Below are 25,410 nucleotides of genomic sequence, written 5' to 3'. Positions count from 1 at the left end.
TGTTTGCTTAGTTTGCTTTTGTTTTAGGTATGGTTGTAACTAACTGTGAGTTTGATGTCTTTTTTTACTGTTCATATTTTTTATCTTCTTTTTCTTAGATAAGTCCCTTTAACATTTCATATAATAAGGGCTTGGTGATAATGAACTCCTTTAACTTGGCCTTATCTGAGAAGCACTTTATCTCCCCTTCCATTCTAAATGAAAGCTTTGCTGGATAGAGCATTCTTGGATTTAGGTCCTTGCTTTTCATGACTTGGAATACTTCTTTCCAGCCCCTTCTTGTCTGCAAGGTCTCTTTTGAGAAATCAGCTGACAGTCTGATGGGAACTCCTTTGTAGGTAACTGTCTCCTTATCTCTTGCTGCTTCTAGGATTCTCTCCTTCATTTTTACCTTGGGCTAATGTAATTGTGATGTGCCTTGGTGTGTTCCTCCTTGGGTCCAACCTCTTTGGGACTCTCTGAGCTTCCTGGACTTCCTGGAAGTCTATTTCCCTTGCCAGATTGGGGAAGTTCTCCTTTATTATTTGTTCAAATAATTTTTCCACTTGCTGTTTTTCCTCTTCCCCTTCTGGTACCCCTATAATTCAGATGTTGGAACGTTAAAGATGTCCTGGAATTCCTAAGCCTCTCCTCATTTTTTTGAATTCTTGTTTCTTTATTCTTTTCTGTTTGGTTGTTCCTTTCTTCCTTCTGGTCCCTTTCATTGATTTGAAACTCAGTTTTCTTTCTATCAGTATTCGTTCCCTGTGCATTTTCCTTAATTTCTCTTATTGTAGCCTGCATTTGTTCATCTAATTTATGACCAAAGTCAACCAATTCTGTGAGCATCCTGATCACCAGTGCTTTGAACTGTACATCTGATAGGGTGGCTATCTCTTGGTCACTTAAAAAAAAACTGGCTCTGGGGCTTTTAATTCTGGTTTAGCCATCTTTTTAATTTTATTTTTATTTTTTTTCCTTGGGCTGGTCGCGCCTGTTACGTATGAGGGGCGGAGCCTTAGGTGTTCACCAGGGTGGGGCACCTCAGTCACTGGGGTGTGACGTTGTATGTGGAGGCGGAGTCTGAGAGGGAACAATGGAGCCTGCTCTACTCTCTCTAGGACTTGAGTCCCCTTTGCCGCTTCCCACAAGCAGATTGGGCCCTTCTGGTGCTGGCCCCTGGGTGAGTGGGCTTGTGCACTTTCTCGGACTCTGTGGGTTTCCCCCAAGGAGCCTCCTGTGAGGCTGAGAGAATCTCCTGGCCTCAACTTGCACAGGTGTTTTCAGTCGGTGCCTTTAGGCTTTGTTTCCCGGGACTGGGTCCCTGGGTTGCGCAGTCTCTGTTGCTGCCCATTTTCGCTTAGTTTGTCTGTGCGAGAATGTGTGGCTGTGGACATCCAGCTGCCTTGCTCACCTCACTGGGTCTGCTCGTTGCCTCCCACGCCCAGGGTCTGCCACTGGTCTGTCAGCTGCCCCTGCGCTTCTGGGGTCCGCCAACTGCCGTCTGTGTCCTGTGCGCCGGCATCTGCCAGCCATTGCTTTTTCCTGCCAGGACCCCTCGACATCTCTCCTTAGGCCTCCGACTCCGCCCCTCCTTACTGGTCTGGCTGAATGGTTGTCAGATTTCCGTTCGGTTAATTTCTCTCAGTTCTGGTTGTTTTTTTGTTTCTAAATTCTTGTTGTCCTTAGTTTTGGTTGCGCGAGGAGGCACAGTGCAACTACCTATGCCTCCATCTTGGCCGGAAGTCCAAAACAGTCAATATTTCATCTTTATTTTAAAGCTGCTAACTGTATCTTTACTTAACATTTTAATTTTATCACTTGATAAAACTGATATAAATTATTTTAAAGAAATAGAATCTAAGCAACTTAAATGTCATTAGTTTTTTAAATTGTTTTGCTTTTATTAAATTGATGTATGTTCATTTGCAAGATTCAAACCATGTAGAAAAGTACAAAAAAAAACCCCTATTCAAGATGTTATAATCTTAACATTTTGGTAAACATCCTTCTAGACATCTGTAAACAACAGATATATGTACACAGTTTCACATAAATGGATTCATGCTGTTCTAGAACATGTTTTTTAATCAGAATATATAATACAGGATTAAAGGATTTCTTTAGAGACTCTGTGTGTGTGTGTGTGTGTGTGTGTGTGTGTTTGGACTCTGCATCGAAAGTTGTGATGGTTCTATGGTATTTCATTTTCCATATGCATAAAAATTTAATCTGCACCTCAGCTTCCTCAGCTGTATATAAAAACAGTACTGTAATCAGTATGGTAGTCCATGTAAAGCCTAGCAGTGTGTGGCATATAATGAACATTATAGCATTCAGTGAATGTTAGCTGCTCTTATTATACACTGTTTTCCAATTTTTTATTATTAAAAGCAACACTAAGATAACTACTTTGTACTTAGATTTTTTCCATTCTAGGAAAAAAGGTGTATTTTCCATAATTCTTTTTTTATTTAAAAATATGTTTATTGCTTTGAGAGAGAGATGTGAGAGAGAAACATTGATTGGTTGCCTCCCATACGCACCCTGACCAGGGATAGAAACAGCAGCCTAGGCATGTGCCCTGATGGGGAATCAAACCCCCACCCGGTACGATGCTCCAATCAACTGAGCTACAGCAGTCAGGGCTATTTCCCACAAATTCTTAAAGAAATAGCTTACCTCTGTGTTTGGCCCTTATTTTAGTCTTCTGTAAAACAGATCATGATGTCAAGTGCTTGAAGTTAATCACATTTACCACAAAGGCCAGTCTTTATTGCAATGATCAGCCAAGAACAGATCTATAATATTATACCTCCAGTTGCACACAAGCAATGTTTTCGTGAAGCTTAGATAGAAATAATATTTTAGGCCTTTTGTAAATAAAATAATTTATATTGCTTTTCTAGTAGAACTGAAAGCTTACTGCGTGTTTTTAAAATGACCTTCATCTTCTAAGATGCTTCTAATCCTGATGATGTTATCATGTCAGGGCCAAAAAGCGTACAGGATCGGTGCCCAGGATTGTCAAACTAATACCCCAGACTCCCTGTTGGAGTTGATCTTGCTCTGATAATATTACTGTGTGGGAATTGCTTTTCTAAAGCACATCATTCTTTCAGCGTGATTTTTTTTTTTTGCTCTGTTTTTAAAAGGCAAGCAAATACCAGTCTGAGGCATATCTATGACAGTAAGGAAACAAAAGCATCTATTGGTGAAAGATTCTAAAGGGACCGAGGAGAGACTAAGAGCCTGTTCTTGTCTGACCCACTGAGTCTGGCATTGTCACTGATGGAGGCACAAATACACCCCAGGTCCAGGTCACTTTGAATCAGGGGGCACCTCTCGGCACAAGTTCCCCACCTAAATGCCTAACACTGGACATGGCACCTTGTCTTCCCAAAGGGGCTGCTAAATTCCTGGTCACTCACCCCCAAAGGACCTGAGGATGTCTCAGCTGCACCCTCAATGAGGACAAGTGGGAGAGGTCCATGTGTGAATGAAGTTTTATCAGTGATGATAAAGGCCAGGTAAAACAAGCTGAAAGGCTAGAAGTTTTTCACGGAATCCAAGAAAACTGAAACAGGGAAGTCATAAATTCACCTTTACTTCTTTCACTTTTCCCAGGGGCCCAGAATCTACTAGAATTTTTGTCTATGTCTTTAAAAATTTTACTTCCTTATTCATGGTGTATTATAAAGAAAATAATGGATGGCGTTACTTTTACTATGAAGCAGTTCACTTACATAAAAAGAGGCACAAATATAACCAAACAACGTGTTGGAAGAATTTGTTTTGCATATATGACTTTCTTCTCTGGTTAGCTCCCCCCACCTGAAGATAAAATGTTAATCACCTGAAGTTTATCCTGTTTGAAATAGGGGAGAGGTAGTTATGAAGAAGGTGTTATTTAATAACTTGTCATTTAAGAAGAAAGCTGAAGCTTGTAACAATGAAAACAAAGTCCAAACACATATTCTCTCCAAGGTAAGGACTGTTATGATTGGTTCTCAAATCTTGGTACAGGAAAGTTTTCAAGGATATTTTTTTTTTTTGGTACGACAAGAGTGAACACACCCTCTGCTCCCACTCAATCCTACCCCTCCCCAGGATTAATTCATCCCTCGTGGCAACGCAAGTTCCTACCTATTATTTGGGTTGAGCTTTGTATTTGCAATACGCGAGAAGATAGGGAAGAAGTAGTCCTTCCCTAAGTAGTCTGCAGAGTGGGGTGGAAGGGCGGGGGGAGGATTAGAGGGTGGCAAGGAAAGCCACTTCTGTGGCCAAATATGAGCAGAAGTGACCAGCCCTTATGCCCAAAAATAACATTTCCTAATGGTCAGCCCAACTAAGCCGAAATAGGGAAAGCAATGGCTTTCCCATTTGTTAGAAAATATTTTTAAAAGAAGGCACGAGATCTATCTTCAGTTGAATTGTACTTTTCTTTTAATAGCACAAATTGGATAACGGCCCATCGCAGCAAATCCAAGCTCCCCAGCTTCCCCATCCTTTTTATCCGGTGCACCCCACGCTCCGAGCCCCGCAGAACCTGCGGCCAACTGGCTGGACTTTCCGTAAGATGGCTCCCACGCAGCGACCTGCCGGACTCGGCTCTAGGTGTCATCCACTGGAGTAGAGACGGCCAGGGAGCCGCAGCCCCCCACCCGGAACACGAAGCGGACTGGGCCAGACGTGTGAGCCCAGATGTGGTGCTTTTGTGCCTCCCCGGACTCCACTTCATCCCTTTCCTCCCTCGCCCGTTTCTTTTGCTTTTTCCCTCTCCCCACGCCCTCGTACAGCAGCGCGGGAGAAACGGCAAACCGGCTGCAGCTCGCCTCCCGCCTCCCGTTCCCGCCCCCCCAACACGGGCACCGCGCCGACCCCCGCCGGCTGCAGAGTCCCCGCTCCAGTCCCCGCGCCCCGCCTGCAGGGGAGGCTGCGGGCCGCGCCTTCCGGCCCCCTGCCCCCACCCAGCGCCCGCAGCCCGGGAAGCCGGGGCCAGCCCGCGGGCCCCGCCGGCCGCAGGGGTCCTGCGGGCGGAAGTGCGAAGCGGGGCGTGGGAGGAGGCTGTAGGCTGGGGGCTGGGACACCCTCCCGGCTGACGCGGCCCGGGACTGCCGGCGCAAGCACGGCGGCCGCCTCCCCACGCCCGGCGCGCAGGCGGCCCTTGTTTGGCGCCGAGCGGGACCAGAGGGCAGGGGCGCCCGGGCCGGGAGGAGGGGCTGCCTCGGGGGCGCCGCTGCGACCCAGATAGGCCGGAGGAGCGTGGGAGAGAGCGGGCGGCCTTGCCCGGTCTCCGCCCGCGGGCGCCCCACCCGGAACCCGGCGAGCGCGCGGGCGGGGAGGCAAGCGCGCCGAGCTGGCGGGCGGCCCCGCGGCCCCCGGCCCCCCAGCCATGTCGGCCGAGGAGATGGTGCAGATCCGCCTGGAGGACCGCTGCTACCCGGTGAGCAAGAGGAAGCTCATCGAGCAGAGCGACTACTTCCGCGCCCTCTACCGCTCCGGCATGCGCGAGGCCCGTGGCCAGGAGGCCGGCGGCCCCGAGGTGCAGCAGCTGCGCGGCCTCAGCGCGCCGGGCCTGCGCCTGGTGCTGGACTTCATCAACGCCGGCGGGGCCCGCGAGGGCTGGCTGCTGGGCCCGCGGGGAGAGAAGGGCGGGGGTGCGGCCGAGGAGGAGGAGATGGACGAGGTGAGCCTGCTGTCCGAGCTGGTGGAAGCGGCCTCCTTCCTGCAGGTCACGTCCCTGCTGCAGCTGCTGCTGTCCCAGGTGCGGCTCACCAACTGCCTGGAGCTGTACCGCCTGGCGCAGGTGTACGGGCTGCCGGACCTGCAGGAGGCCTGCCTGCGCTTCATGGTCGTCCACTTTCACGAGGTGTTGTGCAAGCCCCAGTTCCACCTCCTGGTGGGGTCTCCTGCTCAAGCCCCGGGGGATGTCAGCCTGAAACAGAGGCTGAGGGAGGCCCGGATGACTGGAACTCCTGTCCTCGTGGCCCTGGGGGATTTCTTGGGGGGACCCTTGGCCCCTCACCCCTATCAGGGGGAGCCCCCGTCCATGCTCAGGTATGAGGAGATGACTGAACGTTGGTTTCCGCTGGCCAACAACCTTCCCCCCGACCTGGTGAATGTCAGGGGTTATGGGTCTGCCATCCTGGACAACTACCTCTTCATAGTGGGCGGGTACAGGATCACGAGCCAGGAGATCTCCGCGGCGCATTCCTACAACCCCAGCACCAACGAGTGGCTCCAGGTGGCCTCCATGAACCAGAAGAGGTAAGCACCCAGCAGAGAGCTGCTGCTTTCCCATTCTTGCGCTTGATTCAGAATTCCTTCCCCTCGTGTTTAGTGAGCATTCCCATGAGGTTGTGCTGAGGTGGAAATGGCATCTGTGGGACTGTGGTTGGCCTGGACCCTGGCAAAGTTCCCAAGGAACTAAGGACTTTCAAGGAAGAAGTCGCCCCAGTGAGGTCAACCAGCTGAGTAGTTTCCTTGCAGGTATTGTGTCTTTAGGCAAACTGCTCTCTTTGCCTTTATCCCAGTGGAGGGAAAACATTGTGGTTTCCTAGGTTGCTTACAGCCGTTCTTTAGTTTTGCTTTGATTTTTACTTTTTAAAAAACGTTAACGCTCTGATCCTGATAGTGATGGCCCACAGGTCAGTGACCTGTAACAATGACTTTGGGGGACTTTGGGGTGTTGTTAGTGCAGAAGGCTTCCACCCTGAGGCGCCAATCTGCTATCAGGAGATAATCTTGAGGGTCGTGTTAACACTACCTGTACAGGATTGCCTTCCTTAGTCTTTCCCTCTCTTCTGCGTCTCACTTCCTCCCAGACAGTCTGTTATCCACACAAAGCTTGAGCCTGAAGTGGTTACCTACACTGTTGGGATTTTACCGCCCACCTCAGCTTTCTCCCGTCCCATCATTCAAAACCCTTCCGATGTGCACTTGGGTGACTTGAGGAAAGGAGGAGAAAAGGAGCTGTGGGGGGCAGAGTTAGGGAAAGGAGTGGGGGAAGGAGTGGGAAAACGAGAGCAAGGCAGATAACAGAAGGAGGTGGTAGGAAATAAAGACCATAGGGACCAAGATGGCCCCACAGCCATTCAGAAGTGGGGAGAAGAATCAACGTAATCCAAGGAAGGGCAAGAGTAGCCTTTCTCCTAGCCCGCCTGTGTCCATCTTCAGCCCCACCGCGCCTCCCGCCCTGAAGTATGGAGCGGGAGTCGGCGACTTGCCGCCTGGGTCAAAGAAAGTCTGAGCAGGGCCGAAGGAGTCATCACACAGATTTGCTTCACTTGAAGGGCTCCCAGCCTGGGGGAACACTAGCTTTATTTCTACTGTAATGGGAAATTTATTTTGGTAAGCGTTCCGTCTTTTCTGATGGTTAAAAATAATTTGTAGTTATTCTAGAAAACTGGGAAAATGGAAAAGAATGAAGGAGCAGAAAGGCTGCCCCTCCTACTTCCTCCTTCCGGGTGGCAATAACCATCTGCAGGTTCACACACTGTCTTTCAGCCCCATTCTAGTGCATTACTTACACCATTGAGATGATGTCATATTTAAACTTTGATATCAGAAGCATTATTTTTAAACAGATTCTAGGAGCTTTATTGAAGCAACAAGGAAACATTCAGCGGTTGTGAGTGGTGCCCAGATTCGGGGTGGAAGGCCCAGCAGGCGGTCCGTCGCCTCCACTCCTGAGTCTCCAGCTCTTTCAGCTGGAGCTCGGCTTGCCTCCCGGAGCTCCACAACGGAGCTCCACAACGCTCACACCGTGCCTCTCTTTTCTGTCCTGACAGACACTTGGTCGTCTTTCTTTGCCCGCTAGGAATACCTTTTCTGTCCCCTTTGAGAAGAAAAGTAATGCCAGAATACATGTTTAGAAAAATTGCAAATGGCATGAAAAACTATAAAGTAAATGTACTCATATATTATATATGATTGATGCACGTGTGGGGTGTATATGTAACTTATACATGTCTATTTTTACTCAAATGCAGTTATGCTGATTATTATAGCACTTGTTATTCCCACTTAACCTGCCTGTATCTGATGGCTCTTTTCTGTGTCAACAAACATAGATCTACCTCACTCTTGCTAATGGCTACATAGTATTCCAGCCCATGGATATACCATAATTTAATTAGCCCTTTCCTTATATGTGAACATTTGGAATGCTTCCATTGCCATTATAAACAACACTGTATTGAACATCTTCTTATATGTGTATATACCTTACTAGGCATATGTGAGTTAGTTTTACATGGCAAGTTCCTGGAATCCCTGGATAGGTGACTTGTGTGAATATATTATTCTTTTCATGTGATTATCAGCCATTTGTATACTTTTATAAGTAATCTTTGCCAATTTCCTAAAAATCATATTTATTTTGTAAGTTATGTATATGAGTATTAGTCTCTTGTCTTTTAGGTAATGTTGCACATGTTTTCCTTGCCTTTATTTTATCATAAGGTTCAAAAATGCTTAAAGTGACCAGGGACAGTAGAGTGGGCATAAAGATGAACCGGAGAGCTACTGCCCCACCACAAGAGGGCTCCACCGTTCAGCCACAGCTGGTTATTGCCAAGTGGAAGTGAGAAATGGTGTTGCCAGACATTTATATATCCTGACTTTTTAAATGTTGGCAGCTTACGCCATTTAAAAACAAATAAACCAACAAAAAAAATAAAAGCTTTGCAGACCTAACAAAGTACAGGCCAGCACTGGCCTTGTGAGCCTCCAGTTTTTGGAATGCAGGTTATAGTGTATTCTTATGTGAAGATATTAAAAAATTTTTTGTATTCAAATTTGTTATATGTTCTATGAGCTTTTTATCTCACAAAGGAAAGAATTGTACAAGCTAAAAATATATAAATACTCATCTATCTAGTGATCTACTGTATGATTTTGTCTTTCTACATTTAGATCTGAATCTTTTTGGGATTTATTTTCATTTAAGGTATAGTGAGAGGTTATATAACATGTTTTCTAAATGTCCCAGGAGCCTCAGTCCTTCTCGCTGTGATTTGCAAAACCAGTTATTATATGCAAATTTTCCTCTTTTCAAATTGGCAGATTGGCCTTTCTTGTATCAAAAACACATTTTTGAATTATGGTAGCTTGGTAATCTATGGGGTGGGCAAAAATAGGTTTCCAGTTGTGAGTGACATTCTTTAGAGTTAATAAGACTAATGTAATAATCATAACCAGTATGCCTTTTTCCATATAGAAAACTATAAACTATTTTATTTATTGTCTGGTAGAACAAAGACCTCTTTGTTCTGCTTTGTTTACTTTAATTCCCTTGGCTACTTTTTGTACATCTCCTTCAGTTAGGCTTTAAAATCAGCTTGTCAAGTTCTATTGGGATTTCGATTAGGATTATGTAATGTTGATAGATTAATTTGGAGGACTATTCACAGTTTTATAATACTTTATAGCTTGAAAAATGGTTTGTTTTTCTAGGTCTTTTGGTCCTCCAGGAAGGGTTTTTTCTTCTTTTTAAAATATTATTATCTTTTCATGTCTGTATATTTTTTGGTTAGGATCAATCTTAGATATTTTCTAGTTATTTATTTTTTCCTACACAGATACATTTTCCATTATATTTTCCAGTTGGTTGTTGATGCCGTATTGGAGGCTGCACCCTTCTTTGTCTCCCTCATCCTTTGGTGCAGATCCGATATGCCTGCACCAGGAGTCCCTTCCTGAGCCCTCAGCTGTGTTCCTCTTGCAGACTTCCAGCTTTAACTGAAATGTTTTGTTCATATGTGTCTCTCTCCCTTCTACCTGGGTTTATTTATTTATGGAAGAGGCTATTTTTTAAAAAGTCCTCACTCAAGAATATGTTTATCGATGTTAGAGCTGGGGGAGAGAGAGGGAGACATTGACATAAGAGAGAAACATCGATCACCTGCCTCCCACATGTGCCCTTACTGGGGATTGAACTTTCAACCTGGGTATGTGCCCTGACCGGCAATCAAATCCACAACCTTTTGGTGTATGGGACGATGCTGCAACCAACTGAGCCACCCGGCGAGGGCAGGTCCAGTTACTTACTCAGTGCTTACATATTCCTATTGCAAAGATGTTATCCAAAAAAAAAAAGTAGATGCTTGGAATGCATGGTTCGTTGAATTGTGACATATATTTTTATGTTATTATAATAAAAGCCAATGTATAATTGTATATTGCTTTAAAATATAACATTATAGTGAACATTCTAATCTTACATCATTATAGTTATTTAGAATCACTGAAAAATAATATGTAACATTTAATTGAAAACTTAGCCTGTACTAGTTACTGTTCCTACCACTTTGCATGTATTTTTTCCACTTACTCTTCTCAAGGGCTATCTCAGGCAAGTTCCCACTTCATAGAAGCAGAAACCGAGGCATGGAAAGTTAAATAGATTGCTCAAGGTGTGAACTAAGTTTAGTAGCCAAAATGTAAATATCTATTGGATATGTATAACTATTTAGATTATTTACAAGTTATGGCTTATAAACCAGCTGTGACCATCTTCATGCAGATGTTTAAGTTTTCCTTGTAAAAATTATCTTCTTCCAAGAAATGGAGCACAGATATTTTATGGTACTGCACTGCTCTCAAAATTTTATCACGTGTGGACAGCTTCACTACAGCCTTTATATCCAGCATTTTTCTCGTCACCATTGGACAAACAACAAAGATGACATGGTTTCTGCCCACAGGAATTTGAAATTGAGTTTACGTGATGAGACCAGTAAAAATGAAACCTAGCTGTTTCTGGCTAATGCATCCAACACGAGCTCTGGGAGCCCTGGAGGAAACTTAGAAGCTTAAGTCAGAATGGCACGTTTCACATGGCATATCACATCCACTTTGATTCACTGCTCTTGGGCTGTGTATGTACTGTTCTATGTTGACAAAGGGGTCAAGTGCAGAGCGGCTTACTTCCCCCCAGGCACTGAACAGTGTCACGATCCCAGAATCTTAATTAGCAAGGGGCTGGCAAGAGCCCTAGGATTAGGAGCCTTTATACACCCTGTGCACCCTGGAGAACAGGGTGCTGTGTGACCAGCAGTGGATAAAAAAGAAATGAGCGGTGCTGTGCCCATGCACTTGAAAATGGCAGTGAGCACCTATTACTCTTTGAGAGGCTGCATCCAAGTTCAGGTGTGCAGCACTGCCAAGTGGTCTGTACGTGGATGTGATCTCAGGGGCCATTGGGACATAACTCTTCACACGTAAAAGCTCTTGTGTGCCCACAAAGTCACCTGCTTTTCCTGCTCACTTTAATTAGGGATAACTTGCAGAAACTGGCCCTTGTGGCCAGAGTTAGTTCATTAAGTCCTCTATTTCTGACGTTGCCTCTAGCCCCTCCCATTGCCCTGCACTTTCGCTCTGAAATTGGAGTTGGATGTGTCCTCCTTTTCTGCCGTGAATACAGTGAGGCTGGGAGAGGGACTGAAGAAACAACAGTTTCCTGGCAGAGATGGCGTTAGAGTTGTCAGACTTACCAGTCCCCTGTCCTTTTTAGAGCATTTTCTGGAGACATGGAACCATCAAGAGACAGTACCCCATGGTTAGTGGTGCAGTGCAGCCGGGAGTGGTGTGAAAGGAAGAAATCTACGCGTTTGTTCACTCCCCCGCCCCCAACATAATTTTGGCGAATGGCTTAAATTGCTTTGTGCTCTGGAGTTTCTCAGAGATGGTGACTACTTGTTTCTTAACTTCTCCCCTCTTCCTGGTCCCTGGGGGAGGCTAATAGTAGGGAAGTGGCCGCAAGTAGGCAGCAGAAGGGAAAACGGAGACAGAGGGACCTGGGTGCCCGCAGACTGCGTGGCTGAGGAAGGACCGGAGTGAGGGTCTGGCCATTTCTCTCCCATTCTTACTGTAACAATAACGAGCCTTTCTATGGAGAAATGCACAGCCGTGGTTTACGTTTCTGGAGCTCTCGCTCTGGGCAGCACATTGTGGCCGCTACTGTAAGTTGTCACTTCCCCTTTCATGCTCACAGCCTCGCTGTGAGGCAGATATGATTATTGGTCCCATTCCCCTGAAGGGGAGACTGAGGTTCCCCGAGTTTAATGAACTCACATTTAGTCACAGGGCCAGTGCCCTGTGCTGCTCGGACCTGGGGCCCCGTTGCCTCCAGGTGTTGTTAACCACTGATAATTGCACACTGCTGTTTGTCATGGTTTAGGTTACATAGCTTTTAAGGAGTTAAAGAGCTTTTTATTTATTCTAAGGGAAGTAGAAATTAAATTGTTTAATTTTGTTCATTTTCATTTCTGTGTATAAGTCAAGTGTGTAGCTACAACAGAGTATCTGGTTTTAAAAATTCTTTTTGCCTCCCAAATGTATAATATCAGGAATCGATATTAAGAAAAACACTGCAGAGATCATAATTTTAAAAACATTGATAGCTTGAATTCATACCATTACCATTCAAGAAATGAAAAGTGGAAGAATTATTTTTGAAAGTTGGAAATGGGGTGGAGAGCGGCAGGTATTTGTGGATGAGGGAGCACTTTGTGCAGAATCCCAGAGTACTCTGTGGCCAGTAGCAAACGCAGTTGCAGTGGACAAACGAGAACCCGACCCTCCTGAAGCTGAGAAACTTAGGCTCGTGGTGTGCAGAAGAGCATTCCTTCTAAGTGACCTGTTTCCGCAAGTGCTACCCTTTTTAACTCTTACTACCTATGAGACTGTGCTCTCTTCTTAGCCCCACCTCACAGGTGGGCACGGTGAGGCTCAGAAAACCTGACCTTCAGTGGCTTGTCCAAGGTCCCGTAGCTGTTGGGCAATGGAGCTGAGATTTCCCTGTACAAACCTGGGCTCATCATCCCTAGCAGTATGCCTCTTCATTAAGTGGTCTGTTTTTGGGTGGCAATTTTGCCTTAAAACAAATTCACTGTTGAAAAAAATGTTTCCCTTCTCTTCAAGTGAATTTGAGCATGTTGGAGTCTGGAGAGATGGCATTTACTTTTAACTGCCTATTCAGCCTCAAAAAGAAGCCCCTTCCATCTTTGCTCAGGGCAAATGATGATGCTGGATAAATACTAAAAACTGTTTTGATCTGAGAAAATGTACTATCTGTGTACCTACGGGAAGCAAAAACAAATTGTGGGCTGGTAAAACTTAGTGCTTATTTACAAGCTTTATTTCCTTTGGTTCCCCAAATTTGCGCACATAGAGAGGGCATCCTGGTCAGGTTTTAAGGACCATTAGCAGCAGGAGAGGTAAGCAGCCTGACCAGGGACCCCCCAGTAATTGCCACCTCTGTGAGGTCTGTTGGCATGAAAATTTGAATGGTTGGCTGGGTTTAATGGACAATATGGGCTTCTTGATGAAGAGTACTCTATTCACTCTCTGATTTGAAAAAAAAACTAAACTAAAGCTTACTGAACTATAAACAGTACAAGCACCTTTAAAAATCTGACTCGTGATGCATTAGTGTTTTTTGAACACCTTTTAGGAGATCAAGGGTGGATTACCGGCGCACCATGGCTTCTTTGTCCACCCTCTTACCTACCTTTTCTACCTGTAGCCACTCTCCCCTTTCTCTCCCCGGATGTTGTTACTTTTGAAGAACTCGTTGTGTTGGCATGAGACGTGCCTCTAAATTCACCTGGTCTGGCCCACTTTATTTCAGGCACTCGGAAATGGAGAATTGGAGTGTTAATATCTTATCTCTGTGTGGTACGGTCTGATACACTGTGTGCTGTGTGCCGACCGCCCTGTGCGGGGCGTTACCCCTGCGAGAGAAGAGGAAGGGAAGTGGCTGGGTACCGCCAGAGCTGGGACTCACACCAGGCGTCCTGATTTGTGTCCTGGTCTATCTGTTGCTTCCTACGGATGCTCTTACTATTGTAAACTGAGACCCTTGGGCATACCACAGTAGACTGACCCAGCACTTCCAAATGTTTGTTCCTCCTGGCCTCCGATGAGCTCATTAATCCCGGCGTGCTACAGTGAAAGTAATGTTACCTTACTTATCAATTCAAAGGTCACGAGGCTTTTATCCAGTGTCTGAAGCCTGTGAGCAGCGTTTAATTCTGTTATTAAGTATGGGGCTTGAAACCAGTGTATTTCTCTTTTTTCTTAAATTATTTAATATTACAATAGGTGAGCACTTGTTGATATAAGTGTTTGTTGAGTTAACGTGTAAACACCCCAAGAATGCTTGATCAAAATATGTTTAACTGGTTCAGTGCTTATCTCCCCACCTCGCCTGTTACAAAGCACCATAGAAGATGCCCTCCTCTGGAGGAAGGGGGAGCAGTGATCTCTTTGGGTGTGCGCTTGGTGATGGAGGCTTTGAACTATCTTTAATTAATCAATCAATCAATTAATTATTCATTAATATTTAATAAATATTAAATATTTTAATTAAACATTTTAATTAAAATAAATAAATAATTAATTAAAATATTTTATTTGTTCATTTTTAGGAAGGGGAAGAGGGAGAGAAAGAGAGGGAGAGAAACATTGATGGGAAATAGAAACATTGCTTGGTTACCTCTCCCCCACATACGCCCATTCTGGGGACTGAACTCACAGTCCAGGCATGTGTCCTGACTGGGAATCAAATTGGCAAACTTTTGTTTCACGAGGCGATGCCCAACTAACTGGGCCACACCAGGCAGCGCTGATCCACCTTTTAGCACCATGCTTTGCATGTGCCTGTCTGTGTAAGCAGTGCTGGCGTGTACCTAGGATGGAGCTTACCCGCACGGGAGGAAGAACGAGCTGAACATTCTAAGCAGAGAGAGACTTGGAGGGGCACGGGAGCTTTCCTCCCTCACCACCTGGTCTGGCTCCTGAAAAGAAGGTACTGAGTTCAGTGCATGCAGAGTGTCCTTGGTTCTGTGGTGAGGCTGAGAACGATCAGCCTTGTTCAAGTGAATTGCTTATCTTCGACTGCTAACGTTTGGAGACTGCAACCTTCCTGTGGACTTTTGGGGACAAGAGGGAAATTCGAGGTGTCATTTGGCCATTCCTTGGTCACCAGGCAGAATGGCTGTCCACGTGGACAGTGAATTTTCTTCAGCGGCCCGGTGGATTCCACACTCTACTTTGGTAGTTCATGCCGTCGTCTCATTTCTTAATGATCAGAAGAACTGACTCTGTGGGCCCCTGTCTTCTGTCTTTCAGATCTAACTTCAAACTTGTGGCCGTTAATTCAAAACTCTATGCCATCGGCGGGCAGGCTGTTTCTAATGTTGAGTGTTACAATCCCGAGCAGGATGCGTGGAATTTTGTGGCACCCTTACCAAACCCTCTGGCCGAGTTCTCCGCCTGTGAGTGTAAGGGGAAAGTTTACGTCATCGGAGGGTACACGACCAGAGGTAAGTGACCTGGGCCCAGGAAGTGGTCCTCTAATACGTCAGCTTCGGCAGCCTGGGGAAGGGCGCAGGTGCCAGAGAAAACACTCCAGTGTACGTGAGTGTGCTTCTGTGCATCACCTGCTGCATATTTACACATTGGAAAGGAAGCAAGTCCTGGTCGACAAGGGTGGTTTGGACAGGAGCGGCCTTTGATGCCTTTGTGCGAGCATGGAGACGAGATGGGCCAGGGGGTGCTGTGAAGAAAACAGTGGATTTTCTTTCTGCTCTGGAGAGCCAGCCTTAGTCTGTCATCTTGTGACTTGGCTGGGTAACTCCCGTCCTTTTCCCAAACACACCCTGAATCTTCCGCATCCAGTGCTGTGGGCTCAGATGCCAAACAGCCTTGCAGGTTTCTGTGTTCATTTCCTCCCCTCTGGACCACAAACATGTGAGCTGCAGATCCTGGAAGCTCAGCTCTAGGCTCGTGTTCACGCACCGCAGGAGGAGCGAGAAGGGGATGTTGGAAGATTCTTTTCTGACCAGTGGTGGGAGGTAGCTGTGCTGTTTGTTACAGTGTATGTGGGTGTTTTTCACATTTTTGGTGGGCACTTTACGGTTCATAGTGTGCAGATAAAACGTTTCTCCGGCAGGTTTTATTCTGCTGTTCTGGGTGGGAAGCCTCTCCCTTGTTCTCACAGAAAACAGCTCCCTGTAGTGAGACAGGTGATGGTGGCCACCCAGGAGAGGCACCTGTCCTTCGCTCTCTCCCCCTCGGAAAGCAGTTGTTTCCCAGTTACCCCCTAACCAAGGAAACTTACTTCTTCATTGGGCTTGACTGAACAATGTCCAGCACTTAGAGAGCAGGAGTAATTGGACTCTTAGGACTTGCAGCCACAGTGAGGTGGTCAAGTTACCTCTGTATTGACAGGATGAAATGACCTGTCACTCCTCTGTGGCACGATGTGGGTGGGGCAGAGCTCTCCATCCCACTGGCAACGGGCCTGGGGCACGGATGTGGATGGCCCCAGTAAGCTGTAAGTGACCGTATGTAACTCTGTAAAGGACAAAAATCTGTGTGCTAACATAGGCCTGAGCGACAAAAATTCTTTTCACCACAACCGTGTTTTGTTTTAAGGATTTATGTTAGAGGAAAAAGTCAAATGTAAGGTGTTTTATGAGCATCTGATTTACTCAGCAAATGATTTTGTGACAGCAAACGATTTTGATTAATTCTCCTGACAACGACCCCGTAAATGGCTGGTTTGGTGGGGAGGATGGCGGGTGTTGTGTCTGTTCCCTGTGTCTGGTTGAACCAATGGCCACGGACTTGGTGGCCCGTGTAGTTCTGGAGAGTAGAAGTCCTAAGTCAAGGTGTCAAAGGCCCTCCCCCCACCCCCCCGAAGGCTCAAGGGGAGACTCTTTTCCTGCCTCTTCCAGCTCTGGTGGCTCAGGTGGCTCCAGCCAGTGTCTGCATAATGTTCATCTCTGCTTCTGTCTTTGTGTCTTTTCCTCCGTGTCTCTGTGTCTGTTCGTCTTCCGTCTCTTGTGAAGACACACTCCTCACTGGGTGTAGAGCCCACTCGGGGAATCCGGGATGATCTGAAAAGGCCCTTCCTCCAAATAAGGCCACACTGAAAGGTTCTGGGACGGGGAGGTGGGCACACCTGTTTGAGGGCCACCATTTAGCTCGCTGCCGGGTGTGGTGTGCTTCCACAGTGAAGGAGAGGCAGCGCCGGGGAGGGGTGCGTGGGCAGCAGCGAGCTTTCTTTCACCCACGTCTTCTCCACTCGTGAGCTCTTCCCGTGCCCCTCCCTGGTGACCCCACACCGAAGACGGTTACCAGCTTTCCCTTCACAAATGAGTGAAAAACAGAGACCTGGCACTCCATTCGTTCATCTTCAACCCTGGTGTTCAGGCTTCACGGGCCAGCTATATGTGCCTAGCTGAACCTAGAGGTCACACACGTGGCCTCCAGAGAGTCCGTGTGTGAGCGTGTGCCCGAGCGTCTGTGTGTCTCTTCTCCCAGGAACGTGAACACAGTCACTCACTTGTGAACATTGTTAAGAATTGCGCCTCCCCGCTGGGCTCTGTAGCTCTGGAGGAGCCCCTTGGGTTGCCTGTGCGCATGTCCTTCTCAGCCCCTCTAGTACGCAGGGGCTGAGCAGGGGCCTCGGGCCCCAGCTGCAGCACTGCACCCCGGAGTGCTCTGCTGTTGGACACGCTGGTTTTTCCATGACCCTGGCCGAGTGAATGTTCTTTAGATTTGACCTGGAAAACCCTTGCTTGTGTGTTTTCTAGTTTCCAAAGCCACTACTAACGTACCTTCTTGACTTGGGCCACCCACTGAGAATCCCGTCCCAGTTTCCCCAAGCCAAATATCCTGGACGGGATGGTGAGGTGATGTGGACGGATGGGTGTTTGTGGAAGCGTTGGAAACGAGTTTTCTAAGACGAGAGGGCAGGACAGTTACTTGTACTCTGAAGCCCCCCTTCTCCTCTGCTTAGGCTCTTCCTGGCACTTCCTAATAGTCCTTTGTACCTAAAACAAATCACAATTGTCATGAAAAATGATTCAGGACTTAAAATTGAGTTCTTAGCTACTGACTTCTTAAGTGAGACTTTTAAAATTTAGTAAGTTGTAGTTCGTGCTTTTTATGATAGCTATTTGATTATTATAATTCTTGGCAGACTCTGAAGAGTTTTGCAAAAATTCAGTAGAAAGTAATAGTAACCACTAACGGGAAGAAGGATAATTTGTTAAACTTCAGAATCCACTGTAAATGTGAAGGCAAAAAGATCATTCCTCCAGCTCAAACCACCTCACCATGGTCTGAGCCCTCGTTGAGCGAGGAGAGAAAACATTTGCAGAAGGCCTGGAAGGACCTCCAGACCTGGGACTGGGGAACACACTGAAGCTTCGCTGGAATAAGCCCTTTATTCATGCGGTAGGGAGCCAGGTTCCTAAGGGGCATTTTCTGATAGATTAGCAACTGAACTCCTTTGGGCTGTCTCCTAGGATGAGCTTTATCACAATAGCTACAATAAGAAGAAATATAGGGAGATAGCAGTGTGGGTGAAAAACAGGAGAACAGTCCCTGAAGCCACAACAATTCTAAAATTTCTACAGGTTGGGGCCTGTGCACACACAGGGTTGGTGTCCTTGCGTTCTCTCGGTGCCCCCTTCGGAGGCACCTGTGTGGTACGAGACACAGGGTGGAGCTCTGTAATCACTGCTGTCGGTGGCGGGGCCCTGCTGTCTCTGGAGGAAGCGGTGCTCCCGGCTTCTGCAGCAGTCAGGATGCTGCTCACTTCAGTTGTGTGTGCCACCACCCGTTCCCAAGCCGAGTTCTCTCTTATACAGATAGATTTTGTCGTTTCTTAAACATATGCGCACATACACACACAACAGCAAACAGAAAGTTCATTCTTTCTGATAACTCAGCAAATTTCCCTGTGAAGCTAAAATATTCTATTTATTCTTTCCTAGAGGAGAAAAGAAAAACAAACAAAAAAAGAAAAGTGGAAAAGATATTTTAAATTTCACAAGCATTTTTCAAAAGGACAGTAGGTGATATTTTCCCTTACAACAGCTAATCATTCAAAGTAATGTCCAAGCAAGCAGTCTTGCATCTGCTGTCTGATTTCACCCACACAGTAACTGTTTCCTGTGAAATGGGTCAGGGAGAAGGCAGGGCCTTTGTCAGCGTGCCTCTGTTGTCACAGTTGGGAAGTAGAATTGCCCAGTGATTCTGGGACTTGAAGGCCGGAGGTGAGACTTGCATTTCTCCTGACTTGCAACTTTGTGTCCTTTTCTTCTGACAGCCCTGAAAATCCTGCTTGGCTCACTTGTCTTGTTTAGCAGAATCCGTTGTCAAGAGTGGATGCTCTTGGGCCTCAGCCTGTCATCTGCACTCTGAAGGCAGTGCTCTGGGGGTGTTGATGAGGTTTCTGAGGCTCTGCTTCTTCTCATTGATTGGTCCAGTGGTTCTAAAAGGTGTAAGGGTGTCAGGTGGGGATGGGGTGGGGTGGGGGACATGCCCAGGTTACAACTGCTCATCTCCTTGGCCTTACCGATTCCAAGAGCCTCCCAGGGAGGGGACGTGGGTGAATGTGAAGTGAGTGGGGGCAATTGTAGACGGGTCTCCTCCCAGCCATCTCTAAGCACTGCTTTCCCAAGCTCTGCTTTTCTGAAAGGGCTTTGCCTTTGGGGAGCAGGTTATTGCGGTGGAGGCAGACGGTTACTCACAGCGCGGGCCGTGCTTGGTGTTGCTCAGGACCATGTCATCACTCGGCCACTCTTCTCGTTTCAGACCGGAACATGAACATTTTGCAGTACTGCCCCTCTTCCGACGTGTGGACGCTCTTTGAGACGTGTGACGTGCACATTCGCAAGCAGCAGATGGTGTCTGTGGAGGAGACCATCTACATCGTGGGCGGGTGTCTCCATGAACTGGGGCCCAACCGGAGGGGCAGCCAGAGCGAGGACATGCTGGCCGTGCAGTCCTACAACACGGTCACGCGGCAGTGGCTCTACCTCAAGGAGAACACGTCCAAATCGGGCCTCAACCTGACGTGCGCGCTCCACAACGATGGCATCTACATCATGAGCAGGGACGTCACCCTGTCCACCAGCCTGGAGCACCGGGTCTTCCTCAAGTACAACATCTTCTCCGACAGCTGGGAAGCCTTCAGGCGGTTCCCAGCCTTCGGACATAACTTGCTAGTTTCCTCTCTTTATCTGCCCAATAAAGTGGAAACGTGACTGAACCAACCTAGTATTTAAAAGACACTTGGTTCAAGACAAAAAAAAAAATCATCCACAAAAAAAGCGTGTCCCATTTCAAGGGAGACTGATTTCTAAAGGGAAACTGTGGGTTAAAAAGTAGGTCACTATACAATAGCTGTAAACAAGCTGACTTGAACTAATTACTTGAAAACTTGTGGAGAGAAGAGACCAACTTTATTATTTTTTAAATTATTGGCTTTTAGATTACGGGAACAAATCCATGATCACGTTTTCATCCAGATATCATACCTTTAGGCTGGTGACTAAAACGGATCATCACAAAGAATCTTCATTGTGTCTGCTTATTAGTAAGGGGCCAACGCCAGCACCTGGCACGGGTGGTGAAGATGGCTCTAAAATCTGTTTTACTTGGGTCACTTGACATATCATGAATACCTTAAGTGAAAGTTTTTTTATTATTTACTTGACAAACACTTATATTCACACTGTGTTCTCCCCACCTCTCCCCCAGTTATACCCACATTTGCTTCCGGTGTGCTGGACACAGGGTTCTGTGTCACATACTTTGTGTGCACGCTGCCTTCCAGGAAGTGCGCGATGACGCAGCCGTGCAGTGAAGCCTTGCGAGGATCCGGTCCTCCCAAAACTTGATAAAAACATTCTCAGCTGCTTTTCCAGTCTTTTTTGCAGTTATGAATGCTGAGCAAATAGGCAGATATAATCACTCCCTTCGCTTATGTGGCAGATTGCAGATTTATGTGGTCAGATAAGTTGCATTGCTAGGCATTCTGTATTGTTTAAAAGAGGATATCATGTTTAAAAGGATGGAGAGATATATGTATATATATAATTTGTATATGTGTCTATATAGTTGATATAGACATATGTATATATATCATATATAAAAATATATATGTGTGTATATATATAAATTGAGTCTTAAATTTAAATTCACATGAGAAGGGAAAGAAATACCAAATAACAAAAACAATTGCCTTTGAGAGTTACTTTTACTGAATGTAGTTGACTTATCAGTTCTTTCAAGATTTGAAAAAATAACCTTATATTTAGATCATGCCTCTTTCTAATTTAATGTTAGCCCTGTAATCCGTGCTTCGCTTTTGCGGGGTACGGCGAGGGGAGCTGTGAGACGCTGGTGCTGGAGAGAGGGCAGGAAGCCCCCACGGAAGTGGAACGGCACGGGGTGGGGGGGTGTTTGTGAAGTTCGATAAGGAGCTCCACTCGCCTTGGTGGTTAAATCAAATGTGTCCTCGTTCAACCACGTGTTTGTTTTCTGTACGTCAGGTCACAGTGGATAAAAGCTTCTGCCAATCACAGATCAGCATTTCTTTAAACACATAGGACACATACTTACAGATAGTATATTTTGATGGGAAAAACAGTTTCTGAAATTCTCTCATCTTTTGTGATGGAATCAGTTAAACTGTGTGCTGGATTCTGTCCTTCTGTTCCCACACTCTGGTTACAGCGTGCCTCACTTTCGGAAAATTCCACAGACAGACAGACAGACAGTCGTGGCACATTCACACTATCACCAGACACGCTCTGAGTGCCTCCAGTCCGCGTTCACGGTGCAGACACAGAAGAGAGGAGTTAACAGAGTTCTTCCAGTCATCAAAGGAGTCGCTACTGGGTCTCTTTACAACCATGGTCTCCTCGTGTATTAAGAATAGACACAGTCTGGCTGTGTCTATTTAGAATAGAGGTCTGGCTGTAAAAATTTTATTTGCACACCTTTTCAGGAATACTACTAAGTGAAAAGTGAGGTAATCCTTTATTGTGGATATGGAGACAGATCTTTGTATCTCGCACCAACTAATCTTATCAGTACTCGGAACACTATTCAAGGGTTTCTAAGCCCATTTATTCTTAAATAGCCTTTAAAAAAACAACAACTCTGAGCTGAAATCTTCCTGGGAATGGTACTTTAATAAGTTTATATTCATTTGTATTCATTATAGAATTGAATTTCTAGTGACCTGTATTCCATTATTAAATATTACACATATTTAATAATCTAATTTATTTTAGGTAGCATTAACTTCTGTTGCTACAGAGCTTAACTTTTTAAAGTCTTAACCTTATGTATTCAGAAGATTCTAGCCAGTTGAAGTAGTTCTGTACAAACAATTGGAGATAGCTTGTAAATAACCACATTGTATAAAATGCAGTATTAGTCCTGCCAGCCAGTTCTCCTCCTGATTACATTCTTTGGGTCTGTTTTCCTACTGCCATCAGCTAGATCCTTGGACCAAGTGATGGCATATGTTCTAATGCACAAAGCTCTTTTTATAAATCAGGTTTGATGTGCGTGTGTCAGTGTGTGCATGTATCTGTGTGTGCATGTGTGTGCTGGCGTAGTGTAGCTCTCCCTGAGACACACAGGCTTCTGGGAAGGTTTTGTCGCTCCGGGCAAGGCGGAGGGTGTGCTAGGAGCAGGTCGTGGATTTGGGGTGTTGTTCTCCCTGCTCTGCTCATCGGCTGTGTTGACGTTTGGAGGGCTGTTTTCATCTAGCTCTGTTCCCTTGTCGGTGCCCATGTTATAGTGAAGACTCTGCCTATGTTAAAAGCGATGTTGCTTTGAAAAGCCTCCCTAATCCCCCAAGATTTTGCTCTTTAATACTATCCCTCCGTTTTCTCCCTTTCTCTGAATGTGTTGTCTGTCTTTTCTGGGATGCCTCTGTGGGGTGCTGACCTTCCACTATGGGGAGGGGAGTTCTGGGAGGAACCCCCGTGGTGGCCACCCTGCCAGAAGCCCCCTGTTTACCTAGAATGGTCTGGACAGCAGACAGTGAGTCTTCAGCTTGGGTTGGCGGGGGGACAGGATGTGGTTATTGGTTCTTTCATTCTTTCTGATTTTCTTTTCTATGCCTCTAGTGTCAGAGGCCTCTCCCTTTAGTGTTCTTTGAAAGGTTTTCTAATGAACCTGTAAGATTTGATTATTTCAGCAGTGTCAGGTAAGTCATAGCAATGAAGTACTGTGAAGGTTATGGATACTAGTACAAAGCAAGTAGATTAAGCCTGAACACCAAAGAGTTGGACTCTGCCATTTCTTTGAACCAAAATCCCAAGTAATTCCAAATGCCTTAAGTACCAAAAGTCCTACTGAGATGGGGTACGTGGAATATATGCACTCTTTCTCCACAGAAGGAGTAATCAAGGAAATGCTCGTTCTCCTTCAGTAAACAATTACTTATTGAGCATCGTGGATGCCATGTTTTCAGATTTCCAGGTTCAAGTCATGACTCTACTTGTCCGGTGGTGCAGATTGATCGAATTGAAAGGCCTTGGCCTTCCTGGTCAACCAGCATTTAATGAGCAGTGGATTGATGCAGAGCATTCGAGAGCTAGTGTAGCAGCAGAAAGGTAACGTGGCTGAGTGTTGGGCCTTCCTCCTAGCCAGAGGTGGGGCATACATGACATCCGTGTCATCATTCTTTCAAGGTGGCATTATGAATGAGTGGCACACCTTTCCTCTGTGCCAGGAATAGCTCTCAGATTCCATTACCAGCTCGTCAGAGAGGTGAAGTATTTGTCATCCCTGCCTTAGACAGACAAGTGAATGAATTAGGTGAGTAGATACCACCCACAATGGCTTTAGAAGTAATGAGGGGATTTAGCTCAGCTCCCTGGTTCCCAGAAATATTTTCTGCATGTCTGTCACATGCAAGAAGGCAAGGTTAAGAACCAAGGACACATATAAATAAGCCACCATCCCTGACCTTGAAGAGCTTACCACTTTGTGAAAGTGTTCACCATAATTGTAACTAGAGTGTCCTTCAGAGATGCCCAGGTGTGTCAGGCACACGGGCTCTCTGGTTTGACACCCTCTTCAAGCCTAGTTCATCTGTCCATTTGTGATCTGTCATGTACCCGCTTTTCTCTAAACTTGAACATCATGTTTTTGTCTTTTATGATGTGCTTTTTTCCTCACTACATTTCATAGTCTTCTCTGTACTTATTTTTTGGGGGACGAGGGGAATTATGTGACCTTCTTTATTTAAAAATACTTACTAGGCACCACAGCCTATGTTGCTGAAGGCTCAGCAGCTTGAGCCCTTGAAAAGAAGGAGCAAAAGCAGGGAAGGGAGTGTTGACGGAGAGGCAAGCTGTTTGTATGTGCGTTTATACCCATGCCTTTAAAACACTTCCATAAAGAAAGTAAGACACTAGTTTGGACCAAAAGTCTGTTGATTTTGCCTTTGTGTTAACTATCACAGGGTGTTTTCCCATCCTTGTTTCACTCACGTGTATTCATTCTTCATTTTCTGTGTTAACTTTGGAGCACGGTATAAAGTACACACCAGTGGGCACATGCTGACTTCTGCACTGGACATAACCATTTTTATTCATTCCTACAGGAGACAGATTAGATGTAAAAGATTCAACTTTGAGGAGCAAAAGTGTGCTGAAATTACTTCAATGGGTTGGCTGGTGCTTTCTCCCATGGATGTCCTAGTTTGTTATTCGTTAAAAAAGGAAAATGTAAAATGTAATTGTTGTCATTTTTCTTCTAAAAAATCTTATAGGGGCTCTTTAGATGTCTCTACAATGTTTTCATATCTAGTGGTCATTTTTGGAAAAATGATAATTTGTAGAATAAATAGTTATGTTTTGTTATGACTGCTACATTGTTAAAAAGATTGTATTGAGTCTTCAGTTTCAAGTGTGGCTTAAAATGTAAACATTATCATATGGTTCATTTAAATACAATGATGTCTATGAAGCACTTGCTCAACCAGCATCCATTTTGTGTTTAGAACTCTAGAAGAAAATGTCTTCAAATAAAGTAGTTCTAAATCAGTTTTTGTTGTCTGTCAGGTGTATGCACCAGCTGCGTGCTCAGGGCTGGGCTGGGAGGAAGTAGGTGCAGCAAGAGGCAGGCCCTGCAGGGGCCTGGGGGTCGGGAGAAGCCCGAGCTTCCCAGGGAGGCCAGGCCTGACCTGTGAGCCAGGTGCCGAGGTGGTAACTGTGTTGGCAGGAGAGCCAGGTGCGGCAGCACAGACTGAGGGCTCTTAGACTTTGCCAAAGAGGCATCTGGGAGGAGGACTCCTGATCCTTGTAGTTCTGAGCCCTGCAGTGTAGCGATTGTGACCCACCATGATCTCTTCCTGTTTCCAACCTGTCCCCCTGGTTCCTTCTCAGCACCTTTCACTCCAGGAAAATGGAAACACACAGCTCCTTGCTTTTCTATTGTGCCAGTTAGGACTGGCTGACTGGGAGGGGGCTGGGGGCACTGTCACAAGACGGGCTTCAATGACTGGATGTCCTTTCCCTTTCATCCTTGATTGTCCCCCATATGGGAACATGCATGAATGCACATGCCCTTCTTACACAGACATTTTAAAGAGTG

General features: G+C 46.0%; 1 protein-coding gene across 1 annotated transcript; it reads left to right on the top strand.

Annotated features, from left to right (window-relative positions):
- Positions 1 to 5,225: 5,225 nt before the first annotated feature.
- On the top strand, positions 5,226 to 24,861 carry KLHL42 (kelch like family member 42). Its single transcript, XM_045829231.1, has 3 exons — positions 5,226 to 6,249; positions 15,118 to 15,311; positions 19,600 to 24,861. Exons 1-3 carry the CDS (start codon positions 5,375 to 5,377, stop codon positions 20,049 to 20,051), a joined length of 1,521 nt encoding a protein of 506 aa, XP_045685187.1. The 5' UTR covers positions 5,226 to 5,374; the 3' UTR covers positions 20,052 to 24,861.
- Positions 24,862 to 25,410: the final 549 nt, after the last annotated feature.

Source organism: Phyllostomus hastatus, unplaced genomic scaffold (assembly GCF_019186645.2).
Source record: "Phyllostomus hastatus isolate PE091 unplaced genomic scaffold, TTU_PhHast_1.1 phas_scaffold_93, whole genome shotgun sequence".
NCBI lineage: Eukaryota > Metazoa > Chordata > Mammalia > Chiroptera > Phyllostomidae > Phyllostomus > Phyllostomus hastatus.
This window is presented reverse-complemented; position numbering and strand designations above follow the sequence as displayed.

Excerpts from the sequence above, each read along its gene's own strand:
- KLHL42 (XM_045829231.1), top strand. The coding sequence starts at position 5,375 with ATGTCGGCCGAGGAGATGGTGCAGATCCGCCTGGAGGACCGCTGCTAC. Across the intron at positions 6,250-15,117 it reads GCCTCCATGAACCAGAAGAG|ATCTAACTTCAAACTTGTGG; the intron begins GTAAGCACCCAG and ends TCTGTCTTTCAG. Across the intron at positions 15,312-19,599 it reads CGGAGGGTACACGACCAGAG|ACCGGAACATGAACATTTTG; the intron begins GTAAGTGACCTG and ends TTCTCGTTTCAG.